This window comes from Schistocerca cancellata, chromosome 7 (genome assembly GCF_023864275.1).
Source record: "Schistocerca cancellata isolate TAMUIC-IGC-003103 chromosome 7, iqSchCanc2.1, whole genome shotgun sequence".
Taxonomy (NCBI): domain Eukaryota; kingdom Metazoa; phylum Arthropoda; class Insecta; order Orthoptera; family Acrididae; genus Schistocerca; species Schistocerca cancellata.
The window spans coordinates 585,440,710-585,457,885 of NC_064632.1; the positions used below are offsets into that span (position 1 = coordinate 585,440,710).

Here is a 17,176-nt window from a genome sequence, read left to right on the forward strand (position 1 = left end):
TCCTGATGCACTTCTGGCTGTACGATTTGACCTGTTGCGGTGCAGAGCTGGTCGCGACCTGGCACGGAGGGAGGGAGTGGGAGAGAGCCGTACTCCGTACTCACCGGCTCCAGCGTGACGTAGAAGCTGTGCCGCTGCTCGTCGGGGCTCATGCCGTGCACGGCGGCAGGCAGGCGCTCGTCGGCCAGGTAGAAGTGCGGGTAGGAGACGAAGGCGGGCGCGCCGTACCGGCACGAGGACACGTTCAGCACGCCGGAGGCGACGCACTCGCCGGCGCAGAAGCACTCGTTGGCCGGGTCCAGCGTGCCGTTGTCCAGCAGCGAGGGCCCGCCCGAGTAGCGGAAGCCGCGCAGCCCCAATACCTCGTCCTCCTGCCGGAAGTCCAGCTCGATCGACCTGCGCATAGAGATGGGGGATCCGCTCTTGAACTAATTCATAGAGTTGAATCTTTCAAAGGAGTGAACAATCAGTGATTCAGGAAAAAAGAACGGTAGCTCCAAACGTTTCCCACGGGAGAGAGAGAGAGAGAGAGAGAGAGAGAGAGAGAGAGACGGAGCATATCAGCAGCGCCTCTGCTGGTCAGAGCACAGTACACGCCACACAACACAGCCAGCGCCGGCCTCTGCCCTGCTTCTACCTTGGCTGTCTGCATTGTGCAGTGCCCCATTGGATTTTGTGTTTCACATATGCCGTGCCGTCTCTGTGCGTCGTCTGCCTCGTGCAGTGTCTGGCGCAGCTTAACTTCGCATCGCACTCTGTCGGCGATCGTTTCAGTCGCACGTCCTGCCCTCTGGGCAGTTGATGCGAGCAACAGGACAGAGAGCCACCTAGCGGATAACATAGGAACTACTTGCAACGACCTGCTCGCAAGGGAACGGACGATTTGTCTTGGAGCGGGTGAGTTCACCGCTCCCCCCACCCTCGGAACTCGCCCGCTCAACGCTCACCCCACCGTTCTCGACTCTAGCCAGAGCGTTGAGCAAAGCAACTCAGGTGTCACTCTGCTCTCTGCTGTCTTAGCTCACACAGTAATACAGCTCGTGGCTCGACCTGCTCGACTCAGTGTTTCTGCATCGGAGTTCGTCTCTACTGGATATTGTTCTTCGTAGTAATACCGCTATCTATATTACATTATTATGTTATGTACACATCATTTGTTTTTATTTTATTTTTATTTGTTTAAACTGATCAGATTAGGTTCCTGGCGACTCCTCTTACTATAGGATTTTTATTATGGACACTCGAATTTACGCTTTAATTACGAGCGAACCGATAAACGTATCACAAAATGTGATACACCAATATTTTCCTTGTTTTATTCTGCGTAAGGCTATATGCAGCACTTTCGTTTTACAGTCAAATTTATATTTTTTTTTCTTATTCTGGTACGGATTTTGCGATTTTAGGCGTCTTTGGAAGGAAACGTTCACTGTAAAAATATATGGCTTGCGATGTATTTGTATGAGGTTAATGAAATTTTAATACATTATAGCCAAATATATTGTTAATGTAAATCTCAAGTTACAACATTTTCCGATCACCCAAAAAACCACGATAGTGCAAAATAAATCAATAATCGAAAACTTTGTCATCTCGTGAAAATTTCAATAAACAATACAAAATTCTTACTCATTATCTGTGTTACTTCAAAATAGGATCAAATAAGATCAAAATACAAGTATAGTACTGGAATAAACCAAGTTTAAAGGGCAATGTGCCTTCCATTTATTTTCTATTGTAAATGAGTGGTGAGTCATGAAAAAGAGCTAATTCATTTCAGGGAGTGAACAGTTCTGATCCGATCTCTGAAAAGAACAGTTTTGCCCATCTCTACCTGCGCACAGTACCCGTCTTACAGGTCCGGCACTGGAGTCATCCACCGAGACCCAAGTCGTCACTTTGCGAGAAATCGTCTCCTACGTAGAAACAGTATACCCTACATTGGAAAAATAATCTGTCGAAGAATGACAATACTTCAGATCAGATACAGATGATTTGTCGTTGATATGTCCAGATACGAAATTATGGCAATAGTTAGACATAACTTTTGTTTTGGAAAAACTAACCACTCTGGAAAACATATTCCGCAAGATCATACACTCATATTCAGAAAAAATAGAACACCATCAACGACTAGATATAGGACGTTGATATTCACGAGACTTGTACATCAGTATGTTCTGCAGAAATTATTAGCATTTGAACCATGTCGGCCCGCGAAAATGTACCTGCGGTTCCAGTTGCCGCTATAAATCAAACGTAATGGGTCAGTGTGACTTGAGCAGACGTGCACGATGCCTCGCAGACGTATGCGCGAACTGTACAGCGAGATCAGCGAGTTTCAAAGACGGCGCATTATTGGCATGAGAGAATGTGATGTATCCATCCGGGAAATCGCTGCTCGTGTGGGACGGAGTGCTTCGGCAGTGCAACGAGTACGTGCAGAATGTTTCACGGAAGGCCGTAGAACACGGCGAGGTGGGTCACGACGCACCACCCATACCACCCCTCGAAAAGATTGACAGATCATCCGAATGACATAGGACGGATATGCGTCCTCCTAGGCTGCTCTGCGCAACAGTGGAACAGCGTATCGCATCTTACACTGTCAGGTGTGACAGTCCGTCGCCGGTTACGAATGTGCGGGAACATGCTACACGACAGTAGTATTTGGAACGACGTCCCTACCTAGCTATCCCGTGTTGGCTCACCGTGCAGCGACACGCGACCATTTGAACACATGCATCTGGATTCAGCGCAGTGGCGCGGTAAGTGCAACACTGACAACGTTGTTGTGTTCGTTCCAAAACTTTTTCAATACTGAGGTTTATTGTTGGAAAACAAATGCCTAAGCCAGAAACGTCGAATACCTTTGGTATCCAGTAGCTTTTGTTTTGTTTTTACGCAGTTTGCAACACGCCGGACGTCAACGAGTATTCACCAGACCTCAAAGATACGGTAATCGATGCCCTACAGCGAGGCAAGTCTCGGGGAGATGCTACTCGGGATTTTGGTTTATCCAGACAAACTGCGGGTGTTTGGAATCAGAAGAAACGATTAACAGGAACCACAGATAAACAAAGAAAGGGTGCACCCAGCAAAGTCGCACTCCGAACGAAGAATGTCATAAGGATGATGTCAGAGGGTGACCCAGAGAAGACTGCTGTTGACAGAGACCTGCGTGAATTCCTCAACGTGGAAATATCGAACATCACTGTAAAGCTTCAAGGCTGGCGCGCAAACCAAAAAGGCGTTAATACCACCAAAGAAAAGGAAAGCCGGAGCACAAAGGACTGGACACCTGAACTGTGGCCTTCTGTGCTCTGGACCGCTGAAAAGATTAGTTTGATTTTTCAGATGGGATTCGATGCATGCGAAGGCAGGTCAAAGCAAGAAACGATATCCGGTCCAAGTACCCCTGTTAGACACGGTGGTGGGAACGTCTTGAGGTGGGGCGTCGACACACTGGACTGCTGGAGCCATTATCGATAGTTTCAAATATTGCGAAATCTTGAAAACACACATGATGCCCCATGTCAAGAATAAAATGGGATGAAACTGGGAATGTCATGACAGTGGTCGTAAGCACACATTTGTTCATGTCACGCCGGAGGTTCGAGTCCTCCCTCGGAGGTGTGTGTGTGTGTGTGTGTGTGTGTGTGTGTGTGTGTGTGTGTGTTTTTTTTTTTTTTTTTGAACATTTGAGAAAGATACGAATGAGGATGCCACAAAGTTCATGTCTCAATCGGACTGACCATGGGAGGAGCTCAATCGATGGTTAAGGCGACGAAAACTCTCCAGCCGCGAACAGTTATTGCAGTCTCTGGTCAAAGAGGGGTTGAAAATTCCCCCTGCATCGTTTGACTGCTCTCGTTGCCTCCGTGCCATCACGCTGTAGATGATGCCAACAAGTATTAATGGCTACCTACACTAAGTCGACTTCCCCAAGTCTTTTAAGCTGTAATACGCAGGCTACTGTCAGATCACAGTAATTTTGTAAAACTATCTGTGATATGGCCATTTATGGAACAAAATGTTCCTTGTTTTGAGATATTAGCTCAGCTAGCGCTGTTTATCAAGTGACATAACAGCTATGAAAGTTTTCCTCTGAATAAGCTGTTATGAAAATTTATTTCTCAGAACACTTATTGTCGCTGCTTTATGTAATCCTTAAATCCTTACAATTTGTATAGGTTGCTGCTTAGGATGAGCAGTATGAAGAACACAGACACATCATATCCTACTTAGTGCTCAGATTTCCTCAAGCGTTAATGTAGGCGAGTTGCAGACACTTTGTAGCAATTCTTGAATAGTTTCAGAAAGGGGACTTTTTCAGGAACGAACACTGCTTTCGCTGAGAGGTATTTTGAAAGCATCGGCTTTCGAGTGACATTGGCACAGTGGGCCGTGGTAACGGGACCCGCTAGCGCCAGCAATTTGCAACCAGCAGTCGGCCGGCGAGTCATTACGGAAGGCAATTACCTGCTGCAGGCGACGCCGGCTGCTCAGGGCCGCACAACGGTCGCGCCTCCTCAGCTCCTGACGTCCGGAATCAAAGCGTTCATCTCGTTCTTTGTTCCGTCCTTCGCATCAGTCCCTTCTTTTACTCTTGCGTGTAACTTCTGTCCAAGTTCACCAGAGGTAGGCCGACGAACGAAAAATGTATGAGGCTCAGTACCTCTTCCTGTGGCCAGGAAGGCTAGCAATTTCGTGGGAGAAAAGCAACGGCACAGTCCATTTCTAAGGAGCTGATCATGTGTGCAGTTCTGGATACCTATTCCCCCCCCCCCCTCCAATCCCCCTTACCATCTCACGAAGACATGTCGTCCATGCAGAATTTCAACAGTGATAAGTAAATGCAGTTTACTGTCGCTTACACAATAACCATATACAGAGTGTATAGTAGCTGTAGTTAGACTGGCTTTTCCGTTTGCCCTGTCTAACACTAACTGCAAACCCAACTGGATGTTGCTGCTTGACAGGAAATCTCTTATTGTTCACCACGATAATCGCCAGAATATTTAGTAGGAACACCGCTGATAAACAACTTCCTAGCTTTGATCTGTCTCTGGACAGAAGTGAAGCCCAGAGATAGTTTTAAGAAAGTTCACATGCAGGGTGTACCAGGAGGGATGATCAATGTTCAGGGATACGACGTGGATTATCATTAGAAGCGAAGAAGTCCGGTAAACATGAGATCTAAAACCTTAAGAGACACAATCACTAAGTCTTTGATACTGTGAAACGAATCTCTTCTACTCAGGACGACTTAACCTCGTAAAAAATGGTTCAAATGGCTCTGAGCACTATGCCACTTAACATCTGACGTCATCAGTTCCTAGAACTTAGAACTACTTAAACCTAACTAAACTAAGGACATCACACACATCAATGCCCGAGGCAGGATTCTAACCTGCGACCGTAGCGGTCGCGCGGTTCTGGACTGAATCGTCTAGAACCTATCGGCCAAACCGACCGGCCTTAAGCTCTTAAGGTATAAACTTTAGAGCTCATATTTACTAGACATTTTTCCTGTTTTGGTTCATACCATCCCTTCCCAAAAAAGCAGTTTACGTGCAATAGAAGAGATTTGTTTCACAGAATCGAAAACTGAGTGTAGCAGGTCTCATTTGCATTTTGCAGCTAATGTTTACTAGATTTTTTTCGCTCCTAATGTTCGTGTCGGTCATATCCTTGAATACAGAACATTCCTCTTGGGACACACTGTATATTATAAACTTTATTAAAACCCTCTCTGCACTTCAGTTACATTCAAATATATATCGAACTTAGCAACTTGTTTATCAGTTATGTTCCTGTTACCTATTCCGACGATTATCCTAGTGATTAATAATAAGAGATTTCTTACCTAGCCGCAATATCCAGTTGCATTTGCAGTTAGCGGAAGACAGGGCAGATGCAAAAGCCAGTCGTATCATAGCTACATAGCGTAAATTGGATGTAAAGTTTAAACGTTTAACAACTTCCTTGGAGTTGCTCTGTATTGTAGCGGAGTGAAATTTTGTGTTTGTTAGTACTACAGTGTTTCAGTAGTTCTGTAAATAACGAATTTGAATATTCACGCTCGGCAAGGGTTGTTGTACGTAAGGTGCCACTGCAAAGAAGTAGTCTAAGATTCGTTTTTCTGACGAGTAATGAGGAAGGGATGTACAGAAGCTCTTTTTCGTGTGTAACGGGACGGCGCGAGGTAGTCGTGTGGCGCACTTGGGTAGCAAAAGGACGTTGTTAAGAACCGGGTGTAGAAGACTGCGGTCAAAGCGAAAAAGACGTGGCGAGGTTTCATTAACGATGATGAACTGTGCTGCTGCTGCTCGCGCTCGCGGCACAGCGCCTGCAGTACGTAAGCAGACAGCAGCCGCCGTTTGTATGTCAGAATAAAACACAAGATAACCACAGCCTCAGGGAGGAAGTAACTCAGTCCATTGCAACATCCAGATGATGATTCAAGTTGATACAGTACAATAAACGGCTGCCTCTCGTAGGCTGAAGCTTATTTTTTACTCGTCACGTGACACATCTATGCTTTCAATATATGGAGTAGCGGCGCTAACAGCAATGGAAGCTACTTCAAACGTAAGTGTTATCGAGTTAGCTGTCTCGAGAGGAAGGGAGGAAGCAGGAAAATATACGAATATGTCATTATGCACTGACTGCAGAAATATCCATCACCGAAGGCCAAACCAACAAGGCTGATGGTTGAAATGGCTCTGAACACTATGGGACATGACAGCTGAGGTCAGCAGTCCCCTAGAAGTTAGAACTACTTAAACCTAAGTAGCCAAAGGACATCACAGACATCCATGCCCGAGGCAGGATTCGAACCTGCGACCGGTTCTGGACTGAAGAGCCTAGAACCGCTCGGCCACCGCGGCCGGCAAGGCTGAAAGAAACTCACCCTACAAACACTGCAGTTGAGTAAGTTGACATCCGATGGTAATGAAAGCTTAGTGTTAGAGGAAAGTTGGTGGCTTGAACTACATTACCGTAGCATAACCATAGCGCGAAATATTCCTAACAACTTAGGACTGCTAGAGTTGTCGAATTACGAAAACACCCCCTGAAGGAAATATCGCCGATGTTGTGATGATAAACTAATGACTGGTAATTGTTTTTTTTGGGGGGGGGTGTTTGTTTTAGAGTGTAAAAACAATTGAAGTCACAAGCGTCAGTTTCAGCGACAGCCCACGCGACGTTCGCTAAAAGCGGCCGATAACACAGGCGGCTAACGCGCACTGCAACGTAAGCCGTTAAAAAAAATAATAATTCCATCAGGAAATGGCGAACCGTCAAAAGCTGATGACACTGAGCACAAAGTGGTAGGTGATCATCTCTTAACAAATGGCAATTGCTAAAACGACAGAGCCCAACACGAAATCCAGCTGAAATCATCTCTTCGCGGCGAGAGGGCCAAGAGGTGCTCAGCCAGCTGTTGGAAGATGTTTAGTTCCCCTGAGCATGTTCACGTGAAGACGAGACCAGTGGTCATGCCAAAGTGACACCATCTGCCGACAGACGGCACACGGATACCATCCGAAGGAATGAAGAGCTGAGGTAGGAGGACGGCAGCCTTGGCAGCAGCAGCAGCAGCATCAGCAGCTTCGTTTCCCGTCAGACCGACGTGACCAGGAACCCACAAACATCACAGTGGTTCCATCAAGAGTGAGCAAGCGACAGTTTTCCTGGCCCCGTTGTACAGCACGCTGAAGCTCTGAAGGGCGCCGAGAGAGTCGGTGCAGACGACGACTGAAGAGGCTGCGTCGCCAGATGTAATGCGTGGCCTGATACGGGGCGAAGAGCTCTGCGCTAAATACTACGCAGTGCTCCGGAAGCAGATACCGAAAAACGTCGGCGCCCATTACGAAGCCACACCCGACACCGTGGTCAGTCCTAGAGCCGTCAGTGTATACAAAGGTACCGTCGGGAAGTTCCGTGCGAAGGTCGTCAAACTTACAGCGATAGAGCGGGGCTTCAGCAGTGTCCTTGGGAAGCGAATGAAGGCCAAGGTGAATACGGGCCGCCACACGAAGCCAAAGCAGTGAAGGGTTCACGCCCATCGTGAACGTGGCAGGCAGCTTGAAGTCAAGCTGCTGGAGCAATAGCCGAAAGCGAACTCCGGGAGGTAACGGTAGAGCGCGCCCCTTACTGGTGGTCAAGGGAGTCATCCAAAGAGACGGCAAAGGACGGATGGCCGGGCATGGTAGTAGACAAACGGCATGTGTGTCCACTGAGAACGACATCACGCCGTTATGGCAGCAGGTAGTTCGGCAGCTCCTGCGTAGAGACAACTGTGATAGTGGCCAAACGGATTACAAGATGGCGTAAGATGGACGGTCGTGCAAAGGAATAAATGAAACACCCATAGGCTACTTTTCCAATGTACAAGGGGTCGCTACAAATGGAGGTGGTTGTCCGATTCGCTCCCCAGGAAGTACAGCTTAACCACTTAGGACACTGAGGACAGGGTACAGCATGCGGCCAGGTAAGGCACGCGGAAGGACCAAGAAAGCTTCCTGTCAAACACGAGCCCAAGGAAAATTTTAGTTTCAGCGAATGGAAGAGAAACAGGTCCAAGATGTAAAGGCGGTGGAAGGAACTCATTGCGCCGCCAGAAATTCATACAAACGGTTTTATCAGTGTAAAAGCGAAGGCCAATGCCGATGCTCCACGAGAAAAATCGATAGACACGTACTGAAGACGCCGCTCAAGGAGAAGTTGCGAAGAACAGCAGTAGATAACAAAATCGTCGACGAAAAGGGAGCCAGAGATGCCTGGCGGGAGACAGGCCATAAAAGGGTTAACAGCTGTAGCAAAAGGGACGACACTCAGGACAGGTGTTCTCCTGGCCGAACCCACACGTACCTTGGAAACTCTGCATTAAAAACTTCCTGAAGGAAATGGGGCAAACACCCTTGGAAGCACCACCGGTATAGACTACGGAGGATACGAGTCCTCCAGTAGCTGTAGGCTTCCTCCAAATAGGAAAACACGGCTACAGTGTGATATTTCCGCAGAAAACCGTTCATGACATGGGTTGACAATGTGACGAGACTGTCAATTGCGCAATGGCGAGCTCGAAATCCCCATTGTGCAGTGGTTAGTAGAATGCGAGACTCGAGCCACCGTAGCAGCCAGCCGTGAATCGTACTCCATTACCTTGCAAACGGTAGTGGCAGCTAGAAGGAAGGTATTTGTCCTTACTGGGCTTAGGTATAGGTATGACAGTGGCTTCACGCCAGCGTATGGGAAACGTGTCAACTGTCCAAATGCTATTTACGTGAGGAGGAGGAGGAGGAACTGCTTGTTCGCAAGAGAAAGATGCTGCAACATCTGAATGTGAACATCGCCCAGCCTGGTCCTGAAACGAGTGCACAGGCTAGCTCCCTCACAGTAAAGGCGGCACTGTAGCAATCACGATTCTGAGAGGAAAAGAATATTACCGTATCACCTGAGCCGCCTCCACTCGTTTCAGAGGGAGCAAGTCAGGGTGACAGAGGGTGTAGGTCACCAGGGAAGAGTAAAGCCTCCCTTCAGCCTTAGAAAGCTGCCAATTTGGTTTACATGCAGGTGGAGTAGGAATCAGCAAACGGATAGAACACGGGAAGTGGTAGATCGAGTATGTGTGAGAAAGAATGGACCACTCAGGATGGCCGGCCGGGTTGCCGTGCGGTTCTATGCGCTACAGTCTGGAACCGCGTGACCGCTACGGTCGCAGGTTCGAATCCTGCCTCGGGCATAGATGTTTGTGATGTCCTTAGGGTAGTTAGGTTCAAGTAGTTCTAAGTTCTAGGGGACTGATGACCTCAGAAGTTAAGTCCCATAGCACTCAGAGCCATTTTGGACCACTCGGGATGACTGGCAACCTGGGCAATGCAGAGAAGTTCAAATGGGAACATATGAGCTCGGAGTCTGAATTGAATGTGGGTGCTCCATTCTGAAGACAGATGAGGTTGAATTGATTGAAAAGTCAGCCAAGAGGAAACGTCTAGGACAGGCCCTCGAAGAGCCCCAAGGGGCAAGGTGTGCATTAAAGTCACTGAGCCACAGAAAGGGGTGAAGGAGCTGACCAATAAGCTGGATTAAGCCTGCCCTGGAGACAGCAAATGACGGAGGGATGTACATGTTCGAAAGTAAAAAGGTGAAACAAGTAAGGAAAATGCGTATTACAACAACATTCAGCCAGGTGTTCAGTGACATTGTTTGGCTATGATAATTATCCAGGATGAACAGCATGACTACCCCATCACATGGAATGCCGTCCTTGGCCGTGTCGGGGAAGATCGAAGCAGACCGGAAGGAAAGGGAAACGCAAGAGGTCGAAGTGTTCACGAGGAAGCAATTCTGTTTCATGGAGGCTGAAAAGGAACGGACTGCGATTCCAGGAACTATAATTTCTCCTTGTTGAACCTAATGCCAGGAGCCTTCCATTGGAGAAGGGTCAATGCGGAATGGGAAGGAGGGGACAAATGAAGGGAAGTCACCTCAGGGGCTGGCGAGAGCCAGACTTCGAAGACTTTCTCCAACAGGGCTCAGAGGCTGGAGGATCCTGTTCCATTAGATCTAAAGAGGCCTCAGCTTTCTCACTGGCTCTGCCTGCGAATTCCCGGCGAAACGGAGGTCGGCAGGTGAAGGTTTAACGCGGCTACACCATCAAAGAAGAACTTCAAATCAGGGAAGGAGAAGATCATTTGCCTTCGATCGATTTCTTAGAACGTTTACTGCTGGTAGACGAAGACTCAGATGTTTGTTGGTTATAGAAACGTAAATAGATTTCGTGAAATGATGGGGTCCCGTGGTAGCTAAGCACTAACTCACCAAAGAGGTGAGTCCCTGGGGGGATGACTGGTAATGTCAAGCTATGATTAACTTTTGTCGAACGTAACTTACAGATTTATTTTTCTTGGGGAATAAGAGACACTTTTTGCATATGACTGGTGTCTTCTCCAAAAGAAGTATTTTGTTTAGGTTTGTAACACTACGCCAGTTATTCATGAAACTCGTGGCTAGTTTCAACCTTTTCGTTATTATTATGATGCACATGTTTCGTGTGCACACTAAAGGCAGACTCAAAAAGTAGCTGCACCGGCAAACACTAGCACGTATGGTTATTTCGCCATACGTTACTGATTGCATAAGCTCATAGATGGCGTAAAATATTATCAGATGTACACTATCGATTAAATATCATTGACTATACAAAAATAGCCTTAGTGGCTCACGTTTGGGCCCCTGTGGCGTCCTTAGAGACCTTGTTCTGCAACGTAATTTCTTTCTTGAGGACGACAGTCGTGACTGAGCTAACGGTCAAACTCATGAAATCTGAACAGCGGTGGGTTTTTCTTAAATACCTTGTATGTAAACTGTTGGGTTAACATTCGGCTTTACTATATGCATATTAACGTTGCAGTAAATATTAAAATGACGGACAACGAAGTTCTCTAGATGCTTCTACCTGCGTGAAACAGATCTCAGCATAACGCTGTTATGATGTGATAATGGGGTTCTCATTTTTTTGTGAAAATGAATGTTTCAAGAACAATTGAAATATTTCTGTCACACGAGTGCATTGATTCTGTACCGAAGCTGTAGTGCGCCTCTAATAACTGTGAGTGCCTTATTCTGAACGGTTTTAATTTTGTTAGATGAATTTCTCCAGCTATGATCCAGAACTCACAACAGTAGAAAGTAGCTGGCTGAACCATCGACTTCCCAACTCTTAATCCGCAATGACATCCTCGGAGAGATCTTCCCTCCCGAATTTTATTAAGTTTCGGTTTTGTAACTGTGTCGTGTTAAAACTTATGAATTCACGAACAGTTTAGTATTTTGTTTGTGTTGTTATGGATGAATGGTAGAGAGAGGGGGAAATCTGACGACGACGCATAAGTTAATCGAGAGCGGCGAGGTAACTGTGGGGCGTAGTGTACCCATCCGACGGACGTGTCACTCCCAACAGTGTTCCATGTCTTCACGGCGTGACACATTATGGAGAGGTTTGGTATTTAACCCAGAACACCAGCCCACGTTCTGACGATCATGGACTGTACCCCACCGATCACCTCTCTTCCCGTTGCCGGTCAAATACTAGTGATGGAAATTCTTCCACCGACAGGATTAGAAGAGACTTCCTCCAGATATAGCGTCGCCGCACAGAAGAGCGTCTCAGCTAAGCAAGCGGGTAAAGAACAGGTGCAAATGGAATAAAGAAGTAGATACTCCATTTGAAGCCTCATTTATCCTCCTCAGTCCTTGTGAAGCAAATATTCTATCTCCAGGTTCTTGTTTCTTTCTAGCTCAGAGAACAAACTAAACTCTCTGTGCCTGAATGTACTGTATACATACACTACACTACGTGCCTAATGTGCATCGCTTGTTTTAGTTTCCGCATGTTCGCAGTTGGAGAGTGTGTTTAAAGAAAAGACTGTGAAGATGACTGACAAATTACGGTAATTTCTTTTTGTTTATAGCAATTTTGAACTAGAATGCGTTTAGAATATGCAGTAATTTGTTCTTATACCCTACACCACCGGGTTAGTGTTAGTTTATTTCACAACAACTATACAGGTATATACAGCGCTACTACGAAGGACTCTTCGTTTTCAAAGCATATTTTCAAAAATATTACACGTACAAAAAAAAATTTTCAAATGTGTGTGAAATCTTATGGGACTTAAGTGCTAAGGTCATCAGTCCCTAAGCTTACACACTACTTAACCTAAATTATCCGAAGGACAAACACACCCATGCCCAAGGGTGGACTCGAACCTACGCCTGGACCAGCCGTACAGTCCATGACTGCAGCGCCACAGACCGCTCGGCTATTCCCGCGCGGCTATTACACGTACAAATCTGCTGTTCAAGTTTCAATTTTGCACTATACAAATGTTCGACGAGTGCCCCTTTAGTCCCACGTCCCACGTGCAGGCGATGGCAAAGTTCGCTCCATGCCTTACGTAGCAACATCCTGTCAGCGGTAATCACAGCAGTCGTGATGCCTTCTGTGAGCTATGCCAGTGGCGGTAAGTAAACAGGAAAAATCACAAGGCGTTACTTCAGGCGATCTGGAGGACCAAGGAAACAGCCACGTCAAATTTACCACTACGCCCAGTCCAGGGATGCGGAAGCTCGTCGTTTACGAAAAGTGACGATTATCGATGCTCCAAAGAGTGGTGCCCCATTTAGGAAGATGAAATTCTCGAAATCAGCGAATGCCTTAAACGCACCACAATATCATGATAATGTTCAGTGTACCCACAGGCTCACACTGAGACCTTTCCAGATGAATCCAAAATTGCTTCGTCAGCGAATATCAGTTTCGAGGCCAAATTGTAATCCTGAAATGCTTTCTCCATTTTAATGCAAAATGGAAGCCGCTGGCCTTAATTTTCCGCTCTCAGTAATTGCTGCACGAACAACAGACGGCAGGGTTTGAAGTGTAACCTTCGTCACAAAATCTTCCACGCATTTCGCTGAGGTATTCCAAGTTCATGGCTTGCGGGGACTATTGACTTTTTTCTCTCCCTCCTCCACGATTGCATCCGCCACACCTGGTCGACCAGTACTTACAGAGAAAACTAGCGCCAGTAAACTGTCGATACCAACGGTCCATGATCTGTTTACATGGCGGTTGCTTTCCCTAATTCCTTCTGAATGCATGCAGCACTGCTGTAACAGATAAACCTTTCACCGTTGAAAAACACAAAAACTCTGTTGTTGCTTTGTCGCATTTTTTTTTCAAGGCACTGCACTCGTAACGAAAGCCAGTGATCACAACGCAAACTGTGTGCGTTTACGGTTCTATTCATGCTGCAATAGCATTCGTACGTGTAATACTTCAGAAAATACAGTAGTTTGAATGAGAATGAGTTATTTACAGCAGCTCTGCATGTTTTCCAGGAACCTGTTGGTCTACATTTCGCAACGACCTATAGTTTCATATTGCAGTGAGACTGTTTTCATAATTTTTAGTTGTTTAATACTATCTTTTCCGAATATTGCACGCATTTCCATTATTTTCTAACAAATACACTTTGAATGTGTCGCAAAATTTTAGAGTCTTTCGCCAGGTCCTTTCTTAACTTTGGTATTTCAGTCTTGTTTTGTTCCAGAACAGTGCACTGACCACAGATACAATAAACCGATGATATTTGTGGAATGTGAGCTCAGGCCTGAGGAGGTTACGTGGCGATTCTCTAAAAATTCACAGCAAATTTTCAGGTCATTGCATTTAAGTCAATTTACGTCTGGTGGCCGCACCCGTGGACCTAACGATAGGGGAATCTCTCCATGGTAATGAGAAAACATGCACTGCGTAATTGAACACGTATTTTCTAGTCTTTAGCGCAAGTAGTTCAGTGTCAGAGGTAGAAACTAATAAAAGAATTAGCAGTGCAAGGAAGGTCATTGCGATGCTCATCTAAGTGTTATGGACCAGAAATATAAAAAACCGAACCAAAAAATCATATATAAATCTATATTAGAGAGCATGGTAATACAGGGTGGAAAGTATTTAAACCAACAAACTCTGGGAGGTTGTAGGGGACAGCAAAACAAATATTTTTCCCTAATGGCATTTTTTCCTATGAGGAGTATTTAAGCCGGTAGAGGAAGATTTCTCTGGCGACAAATGACATTAAGGGAAAATATTTGTTTTGATGTCCCCTACAACCTCCCAGAGATTGTCGGTTTAAATACTTTTCACCCTGTATATCGAGTGAAGATTCTGACCACAATCTATTGGTTATGAACTGCAGGTTGAAACTGAAGAAACTGCAAAAAGGTGGGAATTTAAGGAGATGGGACCTGGATAAACTGAAAGAACCAGAGGTTGTAGAGAGTTTCAGGAAGAGCATAAGGGAACAATTGACAGGAATGGGGGAAAGAAATACAGTAGAACAAGAATGGGTAGCTCTGAGGGATGAAGTAGTGAAGGCAGCAGAGGATCAAGTAGGTAAAAAGATGAGGGCTAATAGAAACCATTGGGTAACAGAAGAAATATTGAATTTAATTGATGAAAGGAGAAAATATAAAAATGCAGTAAATGAAACAGGCAAAAAGGAATACAAACGTCTCAAAAATGATATCGACAGGAAGTGCAAAATGGCTAAGCAGGGATGGCTAGAGGACAAATGTAAGGATGTAGAGGCTTGTCTCACTAGGGGTAAAATAGATACTGCCTACAGGAAAATTAAAGAGACCTTTGGAGAGAAGAGAACCACTTGTATGAATATCAAGAGCTCAGATGGCAACCCAGTTCTAAGCAAAGAAGGGAAGGCAGAAAGGTGGAAGGAGTATATAGAGGGTTTATACAAGGGCGATGTACTTGAGGACAATATTATGGAAATGGAAGAGGATGTAGATGAAGGCGAAATGGCAGATACGATACTGCGTGAAGAGTTTGACAGAGCACTGAAAGACCTGAGTCGAAACAAGGCCCCGGGAGTAGACAACATTCCATTAGAACTACTGACGGCCTTGGGAGAGCCAGTCCTGACAAAACTCTACCATCTGGTGAGCAAGATGTATGAGACAGGTGAAATACCCTCAGACTTCAAGAAGAATATAATAATTCCAGTCCCAAAGAAAGCAGGTGTTGACAGATGTGAAAATTACCGAACTATCAGTTTAATAAGTCACAGCTGCAAAATACTAACGCGAATTCTTTACAGACGAATGGAAAAACTATTAGAAGCCGACCTCGGGGAAGATCAGTTTGGATTCCGTAGAAAACCGACGTTTCTAGCATTTGTAGACTTAGAGAAACCTTTTAACAATGTTAACTGGAATACTCTCTTTCAAATTCTGAAGGTGGCAGGGGTAAAATACAGGGAGCGAAAGGCTATTTACAGTTTGTACAGAAACCAGATGGCAGTTATAAGAGTCGAGGGGCATGAAAGGGAAGCAGTGGTTGGGAAAGGAGTAAGACACGGTTGTAGCCTCTCCCCGATGTTATTCAATATGTATATTGAGCAAGCAGTAAAGGAAACAAAAGAAAAATTCAGAGTAGGTATTAAAATTCATGGAGAAGAAGTAAAAACTTTGAGGTTCGCCTATGACATTGTAATTCCGTCAGAGACAGCAAAGGACTTGGAAGAGCAGTTGAACGGAATGGACAGTGTCTTGAAAGGAGGATATAAGATGAACATCAACAAAAGCAAAACGAGGATAATGGAATGTAGTCAAATTAAGTCAGGTGATGCTGAGGGAATTAGATTAGGAAATGAGACACTTAAAGTAGTAAAGGAGTTTTGCTATTTGGGGAGAAAAATAACTGATGATGGTGGAAGTAGAGAGGATATAAAATGTAGACTGGCAATGGCAAGGAAAGCATTTCTCAAGGAGAGGAATTTGTTAACATCGAGTATTTATTTGTCAGGAAGTCGTTTCTGAAAGTATTTGTATGGAGTGTAGCCATGTATGGAAGTGAAACATGGACGATAACTAGTTTGGACAAGAAGAGAATAGAAGCTTTCGAAATGTGGTGCTACAGAAGAATGCTGAAGTTAAGGTGGGTAGATCACGTAACTAATGAGGAGGTATTGAATAGGATTGGGGAGAAGAGAAGTTTGTGGCACAACTTGACTAGAAGAAGGGATCGGTTGGTAGGACATGTTTTGAGGCATCAAGGGATCACAAATTTAGCATTGGAGGGCAGTGTGGAGGGTAAAAATCGTAGAGGAAGACCAAGAGATGAATACACTAAGCAGATTCAGAAGGATGTAGGTTGCAGTAGATACTGGGAGATGAAGAAGCTTGCACAGGATAGAGTAGCATGGAGAGCTGCATCAAACCAGTCTCAGGACTGAAGACCACAACAACAACAACAACATCGAGTGTAGACGTGGACCACTAATCTGAAACACACAAAAGAACTGCACGCAGTAGAAATGGACTTTTGGAGAAGATGAGCAAGAATTTCTAGAAAAGATAAAGTAAGAACCGATGGAATGATAAAGAGAATGGAAGTAAGGAAAAGAATACGTGACGTGATGAGTAGATGGAAGTTACGGTGATACGGGCATGTAAGAAGCATGGAAGAAGCGAAAATTCCAAAAATTATCCTGGAATGGGAACACAAGGGAAAGAGGAGAAGAGGATGTTCTATGACCACCTGGCTCCGAAATGTACGTTTAACAGTGAGAAGACTTTGCGCAGAGGA

General features: G+C 45.4%; 1 protein-coding gene across 2 annotated transcripts in view; it reads right to left on the bottom strand.

The window, feature by feature from the left end:
• The window catches only part of LOC126092593 (protein croquemort-like), a 283,748-nt gene that overhangs the window by 82,727 nt on the left and 183,845 nt on the right, over window positions 1-17,176 (bottom strand). For both annotated transcript variants that reach the window (XM_049908286.1, XM_049908285.1), the window contains exon 7: window positions 105-396. In XM_049908286.1, coding sequence (XP_049764243.1) covers window positions 105-396 — 292 coding nt within the window. The remainder of the gene's footprint in view (window positions 1-104; window positions 397-17,176) is intronic.